At 36.3% G+C, this 14,188-nt stretch overlaps 2 protein-coding genes across 2 annotated transcripts; one reads left to right on the top strand and one right to left on the bottom strand.

Annotated features, from left to right (window-relative positions):
* Positions 1-2,805: 2,805 nt before the first annotated feature.
* LOC100264932 (type II peroxiredoxin E) lies at positions 2,806-3,996 on the bottom strand. The gene has a single exon (NM_001281263.1). It carries the CDS (start codon positions 3,935-3,937, stop codon positions 3,299-3,301), a length of 639 nt encoding a protein of 212 aa, NP_001268192.1. The 5' UTR covers positions 3,938-3,996; the 3' UTR covers positions 2,806-3,298.
* A 4,089-nt stretch (positions 3,997-8,085) lies between these two features.
* Positions 8,086-14,007, top strand: LOC100242642 (bifunctional enolase 2/transcriptional activator-like). Its single transcript, XM_002283596.4, has 17 exons — positions 8,086-8,369; positions 8,868-8,931; positions 9,894-9,958; positions 10,052-10,099; positions 10,392-10,478; positions 10,557-10,637; positions 11,012-11,113; positions 11,191-11,271; positions 11,985-12,059; positions 12,176-12,238; positions 12,326-12,403; positions 12,639-12,833; positions 12,984-13,034; positions 13,137-13,225; positions 13,332-13,383; positions 13,476-13,532; positions 13,661-14,007. Exons 1-17 carry the CDS (start codon positions 8,304-8,306, stop codon positions 13,739-13,741), a joined length of 1,335 nt encoding a protein of 444 aa, XP_002283632.1. The 5' UTR covers positions 8,086-8,303; the 3' UTR covers positions 13,742-14,007.
* Positions 14,008-14,188: the final 181 nt, after the last annotated feature.

The following is a 14,188-nucleotide window of genomic DNA, read 5'->3' as shown; positions in this document are numbered from 1 at the left end:
GTTCTCGGAAATTTATAACACAGATTTGTTATGGATCAATGTGGTTCCTCTAACTAAAGATGATTCATGTCCCTGTGAGCTGTACCCTTTTTTAAGCAACATGTGTCTTTCTGGGTTATTATTCTTTGTTATTACTGAATGATGAAGAAGGGATTTATATCTTGTTGAAATAAATCTATACACTGCTTGACAAATCATTAGATATTTCCATACAGATGTCTTGATGGGGAAAATTAAAACTTAGAGATGTGGTTATTCATCCTTTCCTAGTCATCTAGGAACTGAAGACAATCGATTATGGATATGAAATATATGCCACACTCAAGTATGACTCATTCTTAGTTTGCTGCAAGTTGACCAATCTTTCCTTTGAATATCTTTAGGGCTACAAGAAACCTGGGTGGGAAATTTCTCTTCTTTTTTATTCCTTCTTGATACTGGTTATAATGTAGGAACTAATATGGTTTTTCTTAACTGACTTAAATATATTAGATCCCAAACCTGAAGCGTGTTTGAAGTTGTTTATCTATAGGCTTCACATTGATTTGCACATGAGAAAACCTACCAGAATATAAAAAGCACAATAACTAACAACTATTGAGTCGAGGGATATGGCAGTGAACAAGCATGTTTTATCGAGTTAAATTAGTTTTCCTCACTCTTTTTCTCACTTCATATTACAAATCCTATTATCAATGATTCTTAGGGATACTTTCTGTGAACAATTCTAGTAACACACCTCGTTCAATTTAAGAATCCTCGCGACAAATAGTATCCTAACCTTCAACAATAGCTTCCAATAAATGAAAAATAAAAAGTAAACAAATTTTTGCCTAAATTATGGATGTAACTTTTGTGGAAAGCGTTACCCAGCTGATGTTGTTAACTAGAAAAATTGATAAGAGGAATTGAGATGAGAGTCCAACAAAGAGAATTAAGTTAATTTGATTTAGAGAAAAAAAGTCAGAAAAGTTTTAAACCATTATATTTAACTTCATATGATTAGAGGTAAGTAGATGGTTGCATCGCGTGAACTCAAGGTGCTTGATACTTCCTTTCTTTTTTTCTTTCCCAGATAAGTAATCTCAATGAATATGTTGAAGACATCAAAGAAACTATATATCCAGGTATAGAGGACATATGATGGGTAACAAAGGGCTTAGTCTGAAAAAGAGAGGACAAATAACTCCTTCCTGTCTTGGGCCTCGATCAGACCCAACTCGTTTTACAAAATCAATTAAAAGCATCTGGAAATTTTTTAAGTAGTTTGGTATTTGTCACTCTCATGGCACGGTTGAGAAAGAGATGCCAGAAAAGAAAAATGGGATGCTGAGGTGTATTCCAAGGATGGTTGAAGGGTAGTTAGTCACTGAACACCTGAGAGGTGTTGGACTGTTGCCATCAAGCCAATTGACCCTCCTCGGTTCTCGTATTTTTGTTAGGTAGATTTTCTTAATGGCGAGGGTTACTGCTGGAAAGTAGTCAAATTCTGGGGTGGCAACAAGGAAACCAACAGTAGCACCAAGCAATAAGCTGAAAATACTGTAGTTGAAATGAAATGAAAGGAGGGAGTATCATCTCCCTGCTCACAGGATCGTAACTCAATACCCATAGAGCACACAATAAAAGGAAGCTGCTTACACAAAGGGAAAACAGAGAATCGGAGTAGACTTCCCATTTGATGCCTCTCAATGAACTTGGGCAATTTCCATTGCAATTGTGAAACCACAAAGACCCAGGTGATGCCCTCAGAAAATCAATGTGTACTAATGTCATAAAATAAATATGGTACCGATGGAAATATGGTGGGTTCGAGGTTCTAGAACTTGAGATTTAAATTGCTTCTGCAAAATTTTACCATGAATTGTAACTTATATAGCTCACAAATCTTGTGATTTTGAATGACAAGTGGATGAACTTGTTACAAGGGTTATAGGATGATACAACAGTAGAGCGTTACCCATTGAAATTTAGTTCGTGTGTACACCCGTTGGAATGATGCTGTGGGGTGAAAATTCAGAACGAATCAACCCAAGTACTTAGAATCAGACACAGGAAACCACAAACCTATTTTACCATAACGTCACTCCCTCAGTAAGGTTAGCTGTTCAAAAAATATTGAAAAGACGTTACAACTCAACATATGAAAAATACGTCAAAGAAAGTATGGAACAAAGTTTGAGATTTTGGGTCTCCCTTGTTGTCAGAGGTTATTCCTGCACAACAGGCCAATATTTAGAGTTTCCTTTATGATCTTCCAAGCCTACAAAATGAGAGGAGAAATTCAGAATAACTGAAAATTCAAACACACCTCCAACAATTTATGCTAGGATTGTCCCAACTGATTTGAACAATTCAAAGGAGCATTTGAAGGAGAGAATCACTCTTGCATGATTTATGCTCTTTCAAACTGCATTGCTTCAACCCGGAGAGTATGAAGTATTCCCTCTCCATGCATATTATCATATACTAAAGCAGGATGAGAAAACAGCAATTACTCCCATAAATATTTATTTTCTTTCTCTTCTCTGTTTTTCTATCCATATCTTTTTCCCTCCTCATTTTTCTGTCTCCTTTAGTTCTTCTCTCTCTTGCTGCAGATTTCTACTAACATGAAATGTAAATTGCAACGAGCATTCCTATGGTAGATTGCCATTGCTTTAATAATTCAAAATTCAAATATCCCACATCCAAAATGTCACAAAACTTCAATGCCATAATTTTGGAGCAACCTCTCTGACAAAAAAAATGCAAAAATCTTCTTGTAGGAAGGCATTTCAATTCACAAAGCTTATAATATATTAATGAAATCAATATTGCAAAGCACTCTGATGATTAAATCATTTTACAAAATAAATTTGTGAATCAAACCCTATTCTACCACTGGGTGAGTAATTAAGTTGCCTACCTACCTCACCCAACCCAACAAAGAACATAGAACTACAGCTAATATTCTCCAAATGCCCCAATTCATCCAACAACCAGCATTCCACATGCTTAAATTCTTGTCTTGTCCAAAGGACAGCACCAAGAAATCAATATATTTGCACAAGACAACGCCTAATTTAAAGGGATTATTACGGCATCCCCACGAATTAATCAAACGGAACTGAAAATTACCCACACTTTCCCCATTCCCAGTCAGCATATGAGGCTTAATTGATCAAGAAAGACAGAGAGATTTCAAAACCATGGTTTAGCATTGCCCGAAATGCAGAAAAATTTATTATCAAAAGCAATCCAACAACGTGAATTCAAGACCTGAAATCACAAAACCGAGAAACAACTGGTAACCAAATCAGAGAAGTTTGAGGATATCCTCGGCGCCACTGAACGTAAACGCACCGCCCTCCTCCAAATTCAAGACCTTGACAACTCCATCGTCCACCAACATGGCGTAACGCCTCGACCTCACTCCCAGACCCACAGGCTTGTCGCTGAGATCGAGCTCGCACCCAATAGCTTTGGTGAAGTCCCCATTTCCATCCGACAACAGGAGCACTTGGTCCTCGATCTTCAAGTCGGCCTTCCAAGCCTTCATGACGAAGGCGTCGTTGACGGAGATGCAGGCGATGGTTTCGACCCCTTTTGACTTGAGCTCGCCGGACTTTTCAACGAAGCCGGGGAGGTGTTTCTGGGAGCAAGTGGGGGTGAAGGCGCCGGGGACGGCAAAGAGGATGGCTTTCTTGCCCTTGGTGAGGTCGGAGACGGTGGTGGTCTGGAGCTCGCCGGCGGAGTCGAAGTAGGAGAAGGTGGATTCTGGGAGCTTGTCACCGACGGCGATGGTAGCGGAGATGGCGGTGGAGAATCTGAGGGGCTTAGGGTGGCGGAGTTTGAGGGAGAGGGAAGCGGGTGGGAAAAGGGCAGATGCGGAAGAAGAGAAAGAAAGGGATTTGGCGGAAGAGAGAAGCCTGGCCATTGTTAGGGTGGTTGCCATGGCGGCTGCTGCTGCTCCTTAGATTCAGGATATTGCGGAGTTGGAGTCCTGTGCCTTGCTTGGCTGCGTTTGATTGTAACGAGCTTGGGTGATTTGGGGGCGATGGGAGCGATGTGGAATCACGTGAGCATGCAGGGGATTGGCACGTGACATGGCCGTTTTCCATTTTTTGTTTTTTTTCTTGCTTATTCAATCTCATACATCTGTGGCCACGTATCTCGCGAGCGAGACTCACGATGCCTCTGATGGTAGGGTTTGGGCTCTCTCTCGCCCTTCGGAGCGTCCATGGGCCTATTAACTAGCAATAGGATGAACAATAAATAACCGTCAGCTTCGATTGATTCTCTTCTCCATGTAAACACGTCTATTACCGTCTTTTTTATCTCCACCACATGAATGGAGATAAGAAGGTACAACGAATTATCTTGACATAAATATTTGGAATTTGAAGATATGCAAATTCAAACCCATCGTCAAGGGGAACGGGGCATACCCCACAAACAAAAGACGAACGTATTCGGTATTCCCCTGTATAATCGAGACGCTACTGCCCCATCGTAAACTTCTACTTCTCATGTTCTTCCTATTCCTCCCTTTCTCTGAATCTCCGTTATTTTTTACGTTGGAATCTTAGATGCTTTTGAAGTTCTTAGGAGCGACATGAGAGAACCAATTTCCTCGTCAGTCAAAAAGTCCACGCGCAATCAAAGAGAAGTTTGCAGGGAATGACGTCGAAACATGTATCTTACATTTTCAAAGACTCGCCCAGATTTGAGATTCCGCTGGTCTGCCTTTGCAACAGATTTATCAAATGTGTGTGTTAGTTTGGTCTGACTTGTGCATTTTTATATTTGGATTAGCTCCAACCAAACTGGCAATTTGCCATTTCTTAAATGAATTAGTTAGTCTCAGGCACCATTCCAACAAGGCACAAGGCCTATTTGACACATTATTTAAATTAGTTCTAAAAATAATAATTATTTATTATTTTTAATAATAAAATTCTATTTGTGAACTCAAAAGTTGAAAATAATTCTCATAAATCATTTTTTGTAAAGGTATTGCATAAATATAATGCAAAATTTTTCAAAATATGCAAGTGTTTGGCAAATAGAAATGTAAAGGTTGCACTCACTCTTACAAGCCTTGTATTGGAGTTTGATGGTTAGATATTTTGACTACTTCACATGGTTACATTTTCTACCACGATAAGCATGACATGACCTACCCTGACCTACCCACAGCCAATAATAAATCACGTATTGGATAAATTATGATTTTGAAGTTAAGACAAAGCATCCAATGAACATTTTATACCAATTTTTACTTTATAAAATGTAACTATTGAGAAAATTTTTAAATATTTATCCTCACTTTCAAAATAAATAATAGTTCAAAAAAATATTATATTACATTTATCTAGGCTAAAAAATAATAATATTTTGTATAACTTTAATCATAAAATATAAAATTATATTATTAAATAAAAATTTAAACACTCTAGTTAAACAATATAATTTTTATTAAGGTTAAATTTGCAAATATAAAGAATTTTCACACTTAATTGTTTTTTTTTAAATCAAGAAATTAAAATTTAAAAAATACCAAACATTTTTTCATTTTTATTAAATCAGGATTAAAGTTTGTTAGTGCTTAATTCTTAATTTTATCAAAGGCTGCCTAAGTTTCCTTTAATTTGAAATTCATTTATTTAATAAAATAATTCCAAAAAAATACCATTATATGCAAATAGAAAGAGTAAAGTAATTTGAAACTAATTTTAGTTAATTGTTTTTTAGTGTCTATTCATCATCTAAAATTTAATATTCTTTTAATATATTTTATTGGTATATGACGAATTTTATTAATATATTAATTTAATTTTATAATGAGATTATTAATTACATTAAATACAAATATATTATTCAACATATAAAATTTAGAAGCAATATTAAGCATATCATGTACAAGTCATGGTGCATGCGCGCATGAATCAGTTGATGCATCAGATGGTCAAATGCCAAGCCGCAAGCTGAAATAGTCGCATATTTTAATTTTCAATTTTTCAATGAAATAAAACAATGTTTGGAGTCAACACTGTTGGCCACAATAAAATGTCGACACCTCCAGAGTCCAGACAATTGATCGCTGACTGTATATAAAGTCCAAAGCGTATACTGAAAAAGCCATGCGCGAGAGGCCATCGACACGCCTAAAACTGCCCCCCTTTTATTAATTATTATCAATTTTCTTTTGGCTGTAGGTGCAACCACCCACCAGATGGGGACATAATGCAGACGTACGGTTGAGAGAGGCCTCCAGAACTGATAAAATCATCCCAACACTTTGCCGTTTCTGAGATATTCGAAAAAATCGAAGGAAAAAATCTCTCGAGTGCTAAGATTAAAAATGGACTTCACTGGATGGCATCACCTTATTTTTATGCAGCATACAATTTCATTTCTTTTAGATTTAATTTTAATGGCTATTGAAAGGGTAGGGTAGCAGAGTAGCAGGGTGATGGAGAGCAGGGAACTGTGGTCCCGACTCTTACTCCTGACTCTCCTCAACTACTACAGTCCTAGTCAGCACATGTGCCTCCAAGAAATCCGCCATATCCCACGCATTTGCAGCACCCATGAGCATGACAATCGGTCTGGAACTGTTACGTGGTGTCCGTGTTCTAAATGGCCCCTTTTAGCCATTAAAATACATTTTTTTGAGTCATTGGTTCAAATGACCATTTTTCTTTCATACTTTGTTTCATAATTTTTTTTATTAAAAAAAACTTTTTTTTTTAATTTGAGATTTCAATACAAATTTAAAATAAATGGTTAATTTGGACCATAATTTCAAAATATACCTAAACCGCTAAAGGGCCGATTTGACCAAAAATTATGTTACATGTCTTTAGTGGAGTGCTTAATGAATTTTGGATGAAAATAGCCCATGTCATGAAACAAATATTATCTTTAAACTCTTTCTCAAACTTGCACTCAAATTAGTCTTGACTTTGGGCCTATGAGTATTATGGGCTTTTTTTTTTTAATTGGGTTAGAATCATAATTTAGACTTTTAGACCACCTCTCAAACTTAGTTTCAAAACAGGTGTTTTTCTTGTTAAGATATATAAAGTTCAGTTATTATTCTAATAATAAGAGTGTTTTAAATTGAAGTATTTTTAAAATTTTATATATATAATTCGGTTATCCTATTTTATGCAAAAATATAGGAGATGGAGACATTTTGAATTTTCTTGTATTATCTTTTCATAATTTTAAGGCATGGTAACTCTTATTAAATTGTGAATCATTATAAATTTTGTATATTATTATACTTAAATTTTTTGTATTGATTTATTGTCGTTTTCAAAAAAATAGGATTAAGGTGTTTTAATCATTACCATTTATCACACCTATAAATTACCAAAATTTATTTTGATTAGATCGAAATCAAATTTTAAAATGTAATTTATTAACTTGTAAAAGAATGACATTTAAAAAGATGATTTCATTTCAAATAAAAAATAAAGGCATCCATGAGGTTCTTAAGTTTGAAAACATGGCCCAGATGATATTATTTGAAGAAAAAAAATGAAAATGAAAAAAGGGCATTTTGCTCAAAATTGGTGTTTCATTTTATAGGCAAAAATCATTCGAGGGCGCGGAGAATCGGATCGTAAAGATGCCGGTTTGATTCCTTTTTGGGTAGTTGGCAGAGCATGCGGCTTCAATTGTAAGTCAAAAACCACGTGAGGAAAGTCCAGTCGCCAACGGTAAAAAAGTGTAAAACATTAAGATTTTGAAAAAGAATAGGAAGAAAAGAGAAATGGGAAAAAAAATCATGGAAATCTCATTTGGGTTGTCTTCCGTTGTTGGGATGTCATTTGTTTTGAGTATATTTGGTTCTATGGTCTTCCCAAGATTCGAACTTGGGTCCAACCCTTAAAGCTTAGGATGTTACCCTCCTGGTACTATGTACGTTAGTACCAACAAATGACGTCCTAAGTTTTAAGGCTCAAAGTCAAATATACTCAAAACAAACGACGTTTCAACAGTTGTGTTCTAAAATTAATTATTTTTATTTTTAATTAAAAAAATTTAAATAAAATTTATAAATATAAAATCAATGATATTACAATAATAATTACTTATACTTAACTAAACCCCGACCGGAAGACGAAAGCTATGAGCCTATGAAATGATAATCACGGGGCGGCCCTAAAATCAAATCCCTATTTCTTAATCGGACGGCTGTTATTAACCCAAGCTTCCCTAAAAATACCCCAAGGTTCCCTGTCAGTCGTGTGAAGCCTTCTAAGCTCTCTCGATTTCCTTCAGATTCCGAAAGCAGATCTAAGCTCAACATGGTCACCATCCAGTTCGTGAAGGCGAGGCAGATCTTCGACAGCCGTGGCAATCCTACCGTCGAGGTTTGATTTCCAAAGATCGATCATCACTTTCGATGCTTTCTGCGTTTCTAACAGATCGATCATCACTTTCGACGATCTCTATGTCACCTTCGATCTGTGACAAGCTACCAAGTAGATCTGTTTATGTAGTTGGTAGCTTTGATTTGAAGCTGTGTTTGTGAATGAAATGTGGATTCAGCTGTAGAACTGTCAAAAATTATTATTTATTATCGTTAATATAAGATTTATCCCAGCTGAATCAGTTACCTTCAGTCAACGGAACAAGTTTAATTGAGTCATTCACTGGGTTTAATATCTATTCAAATCGTATTAAATCGTTTTTTTTAATGATTTATAAGGGTATTTCCAAATATCATTTTAGGCGTTGTATTTGTATTTATTGTGATTAATTTGGAACCATGTGATTAATCATTCGCCTGAACTGCGAGATTTGAAAGTCTCAGATCGGTAACGTCTGTTGATTTCAAATATATGATTGGATATGGGGCTTTGATGTAGGTGGATATTGGTCTATCAAATGGTGCCAAGGTTAGCGCTGCAGTGCCGAGTGGTGCATCCACAGGTGAGACTCTTATGGTTTAACTGGTTGGATTAATGATCTCTGTCTCTGTGTTCATGTCTTACTAATTATTGTTTATTTCTTTTCAATTGGGGCCGCACCAAATGAAAAACAAAAACAAAAAAAAAAAGAAAAAAAGACAAGAAAAGGTGATATTGTTGGAATAAGGATTCTTGGAAACGATAGGATCACTAAATCAGTGATTATATGTCTCTCAATGATTTGGTCTTTCTGAAAAGGCTAGGAAAAGGAATAGGTCGCATTCTTGAGCGATTGGGAGCATTTTCCTTTCTTCGTTCCCACTATCTGAGGTCACTTTCTTACGAAATTGGAAGAGTTGTTCCCTATCATTTTCAACAACGTAATGGAGGGTAAAGATTTTTTGAAAATGTAGAAACCATTGAGGTTGTTTTTCTTGCTAGGAAGGCCCCAATCTTTCATTGGAAAATAATTGTAGGAATATTTTAATAGCTCAAATACTGATGGTGGATATTTTATTTTGATACATTGAAAATCTACTGCCTCTTCAATCAACTTTGGGGGAAAAAAGGTTATGGCTTCCTACCTGCAAAACATGTTTTTGCTGGGTATGCACAAAGAAAACAGAACCAAAATGCTACATTTGACAGTCAGTTGTGAGCCTGAGGATTTGTCTCACTGCTTCACAGTTTTAGTTGTGGATAGGTTTTTTTTTTTCAGTGTTCTAAAAAATTACTCTCTGCATGTATGCTACCTTTTGGTTGCCTTGTAAATCTCTTTGGTAGATATAGTTTTTTATTTGGAAGTTTTAACATTGCTATAGCTAGTCATCAGTGGAAGAATGTTTCTATCTTCCATAACTTCATTTGTAGAAACTCTTGTTTTGAGAAATCTTATTTTAGTTGTGTTGTGACATTTCTATAACTGATGCTTAAAGATGTCTACTCTGTTAACATTTTTCTCATGCTATCTATTTTGCTTCTTAGGTATTTATGAAGCCCTTGAATTAAGAGATGGAGGATCAGACTACCTTGGAAAGGGTGTATCAAAGGTCAGTTATCACGGCCGAGTTCATATAGTTCTTGTTGAGAATGGATACCCCATGCTAATATTATTATTATGTTTGGTTCTTTGGCTTATTTAGGCTGTTGCCAATGTCAACACAATTATTGGCCCTGCATTGATCGGCAAGGTTGGTCCCATCCAGCTTCTTCACCCTGCAACTCTTTTTCCCTCTTTGGATGCTAATAATATATATACTTGGGCAACCTTAACATCACAACTCAGCAATGCTTAACAAGTGGAAAACTTTTATTTTTTGAACCTTAACTTTGATGTGTCCTGAGCTCAAGTTGGTTGAACTTTGAATTGATTAGCATTATTTAGGAATTGAAAAACAAAATCTTTTAATGATAAATCATCGTATATTGCTCTAAGATAGCTTCCTGCAACTGAAACTAAAATTTTCTTATTGGTTTGAACAGGACCCTAGTGACCAGACTGGCATTGATAACTTCATGGTTCAACAACTTGATGGAACTGTGAACGAGTGGGGTTGGTGCAAGCAAAAGGTAGTGGACCAAATAGCTTTTGTGTACACATTCTTTTTATAACACATATTCACCAATGTTCCAAATTTGTTTTTGCAGCTTGGAGCTAATGCCATACTGGCAGTGTCCCTTGCAGTTTGCAAAGCTGGGGCCATTGTTAAGAATATTCCCCTTTACAAGGTACGATATGGCCTTCTTTATATAATTTTATTTATTGCCTTATGTATTGCCCTAGATTTCTTCCTTTTTCTTCTATGGATTTATTAAGGTTGTTTTATGTCAATTGCCCATTTGGTATTGCCAGACATTGTAAGTGCAAAAAGAATGGCACATAAAATGCTGCATGTTATAGTCATCATCTTTGCATTATATGGTTGTTTTTCTTGACATCTTTGTAAAGAAATTTGAGAATCTGTTGTGTTGCTAGCCCGTATTGTATTAGGCACCAAATGATTACTATAATCAGTTGTAGGTCCTACTGTATTAGGTATATTATTCTAGGTGTTTCTTGTGGGGCTATTAGGTACTGATATTACCATGTCTTTTGAATACAGCATATTGCAAACATTGCTGGCAACAAGCACTTGGTGTTGCCGGTTCCTGCATTCAATGTCATCAACGGTGGTTCACATGCAGGAAATAAACTCGCAATGCAGGCATGCCTCTTGATATAACCTTCGATTTGTTTCTTAAAGATGCTCCCTGGTTGAGATTTATCCACTTGTGTTTGCAGGAGTTTATGATTCTTCCCATTGGAGCTCCCTCTTTCAAAGAGGCCATGAAGATGGGTGTGGAAGTATACCACCATTTGAAGGTGTTTGTTATTATTTATTTATTTATTTATTTTGGTACATTGCCTAGAGGACTACAACTACGTCATCACCTCTTAACTCTGTATAATACTGCAGTCTAGTTTACCATTTAACACTGAAAACATGCATTTCTTGTGCTTGCTATTCTATCCTGTTACAGAACAGTATAATTCTATGGAAAAACGCTGCCTAAAAATAGTAATTGGATGCCCAAATGCTGGGAAAGCTGGGGAATTGTCTGTTCTTGACCCTTTTGTGTAGGATATAATGATATGCATTTTCTTTTCTTTTGCTTTTTCCCCTCCTTAAAATTTTTTTTTTTGATAGATAAAGGGAATTATATTAATCGGAAAGAGGAAGCACCAAAACAGTGCCCTCTAAGTATACAGGGAGTATACAAAAGCAGCACAAAGGCTCGAAACCAAGGGGGGAGGAAAGAAACAAAACACTTCACCTTCCCTTATTTAGAGCCTAGCCAATAAAAAAAGCTAACAAGATAAAAAGGGCTCAAAACTATAAACACCCTAACCCAAGACGAAAGATTACATACAAAAGAATATTTCAGTCTTTGAGCAAGTATGAATACACCTTGTTGAGTAAGTATGTTGTGATTTTCTCATACATCATAAATTTCATTGCATTCAGTACTTACATTTGCAAAATCTCTCCCACTGTTTGGTCTTCTGCTAATTGCTATTTTCTCTTGCTTATTCAGGCTGTGATTAAAAAGAAATATGGTCAGGATGCCACAAATGTTGGTGATGAAGGTGGCTTTGCTCCTAATATACAGGTCAATTTTTCATGAAATGTCATGTCAGTCAGTTCCCCTGCTCATGATGAGTCAACCTCTTTTGCTGTTAATTTACTCACAGCATCAATGTTTTCCACTTTTTGGTGTGAGTTCAGGAGAACAAGGAAGGTCTTGAATTGCTCAAGACAGCCATTGCTAAGGCCGGTTACACGAAGGAAGTGAGTTGTTTTCAATTGTGTCAATTCTCTTAATGGTTTTTAATACATTGTTGGAGATTACAAAAAGTGAGATCCCCTTTTTGTCAGGTTGTTATTGGTATGGATGTTGCTGCATCTGAATTTTATGGGACAGATAAAACCTATGATCTGAACTTCAAAGAAGAAGTGAGTTTGCTTTCGATCTTCTTTGCTGCATGCACTTCTGGTTTTTGTAGGTTAATTGATTATTGAATAAAACTGGGCTGGATTGGGCCCTCCTCTGGTTTGGTGAACTTCCTCCCTCTGTTTTTAAGACATTGGAACTATCTTTTAGGTGCTCTTTCAATTTATAAGATCGTTTATTTTTGGCTCAAATATGTTTTTATTACTCATTTATTTCTGATCATTTGTGTTTATACAGAACAATGATGGCTCAGAAAAGATCTCAGGAGATGCTCTCAAAAATTTATACAAGTCATTTGTGAATGAGTACCCTATTTCATCAATTGAAGATCCATTTGACCAAGATGACTGGGAGCACTACACCAAATTAACATGTGAAATTGGAGAGAAAGTACAGATTGTGGGAGATGATCTCTTGGTTACCAATCCCAAGGTTAGCATGGATGTTTTGGTTCTCTAGTGATCCTGTTTGAATGTACAGAAGTGTATATGGACTGCACAGGAAATGACAATGGAACACGAAAACTATTATGTAGTTTTGCTGTCTTTTTTCTGACCTCTACATACCCATTCATGTCTGCAGAGGGTTGAGAAGGCAATCAAAGAGAAGGCTTGCAATGCCCTTCTTCTCAAGGTATTGTTATAGTAGATCATTTCTTTAAATGGAGATCTCATTTTCACATTCAGAATTAGGAATGGAATAACAGTGTCACTCTTTTACCCATTCTGGAAACAGGTCAATCAAATTGGAACTGTAACTGAGAGTATTGAAGCTGTAAAAATGTCAAAGAGGGCTGGGTGGGGTGTAATGGCCAGCCACCGCAGGTTTGGAGATTAAATCTGAGCAGAGTCTATTTTGGTTACTGTATATTATATTCCTCATTTTTTATACAGTTCAAGTTGCTGACATGGTTTGATGATTTTGTTTCAGTGGAGAAACTGAGGACACTTTCATTGCTGATCTTTCTGTGGGTTTGGCCACGGTAATTATATGCTTTAAATTTGAGGGAACATTATTTTTAGAGCCCTTTGGTGTCTCAACTGATCTTTCTTCCCCTTGAAATTGCGTTGGCAGGGTCAAATTAAGACAGGAGCTCCATGCAGGTCAGAACGACTTGCAAAGTACAATCAGGTTAACATCCTTGCTCCTTTGGCCTTCACTCCATCATCTTCGTATATAGTACTTGAAGTTGCACTTTCAAAACTTTGATTAAGCATGGTTTGTTCAAATTATGCTAATGTTCTTTTGTACTTTCGCAGCTCTTGCGAATTGAAGAGGAGCTTGGCGCAGATGCGGTTTACGCTGGTGCAAACTTCCGCAAGCCTGTTGAACCCTATTAAATTTTGGTAAGTGTTGAATCAAGACTTGTTAATGCGGAATTTACATTCCACTCTGCGGTCAATAAAGTTTTAAGTAGAACGATCAACCTAATGGGGACTGAATCCTCTCTTTAATAATTACTGTGGAAGTTTTGTTCTGAGAGCCAGCATAGTGCTGAACCTGAGAAATATTTTGGTAGTAGGGGGGCGTGTTTGCTCCTCTATATAGCCTATAACCAAGTTGCCTTTCCTGTGTGGTTATAGAAAGTTTATCCGTTTCTGTTTCCTGTCTTGTTTTATTTCTTCACCTGGATTCTCTATCATGAATGGAGAGCCCCCAAGATAATCATAATCTTTTGTGCTGCGTATGTAATTTTGTTATCAAACAAAACAAAAAGGAAAAACTCAAGCTCAGGATCCTCCAAAAAAATGCAATCATTAAAATAAATAAATTAAAGGTGAAAATCT

This window comes from Vitis vinifera, chromosome 8 (assembly GCF_030704535.1).
Source record: "Vitis vinifera cultivar Pinot Noir 40024 chromosome 8, ASM3070453v1".
In the NCBI taxonomy this organism is placed as follows: Eukaryota; Viridiplantae; Streptophyta; class Magnoliopsida; order Vitales; family Vitaceae; genus Vitis; species Vitis vinifera.
The sequence above is the reverse complement of the archived record's forward strand: the minus strand, read 5'-3'. Positions and strand labels throughout refer to the sequence as shown.

Coding starts and splice junctions, on each gene's coding strand:
- LOC100264932 (NM_001281263.1), bottom strand. CDS start 3,937: ATGGCAACCACCCTAACAATGGCCAGGCTTCTCTCTTCCGCCAAATCC.
- LOC100242642 (XM_002283596.4), top strand. CDS start 8,304: ATGGTCACCATCCAGTTCGTGAAGGCGAGGCAGATCTTCGACAGCCGT. Junction 8,932..9,893: donor GCCGAGTGGTGCATCCACAG/GTGAGACTCTTA, acceptor TTTGCTTCTTAG/GTATTTATGAAGCCCTTGAA. Junction 13,226..13,331: donor GTAATGGCCAGCCACCGCAG/GTTTGGAGATTA, acceptor ATTTTGTTTCAG/TGGAGAAACTGAGGACACTT.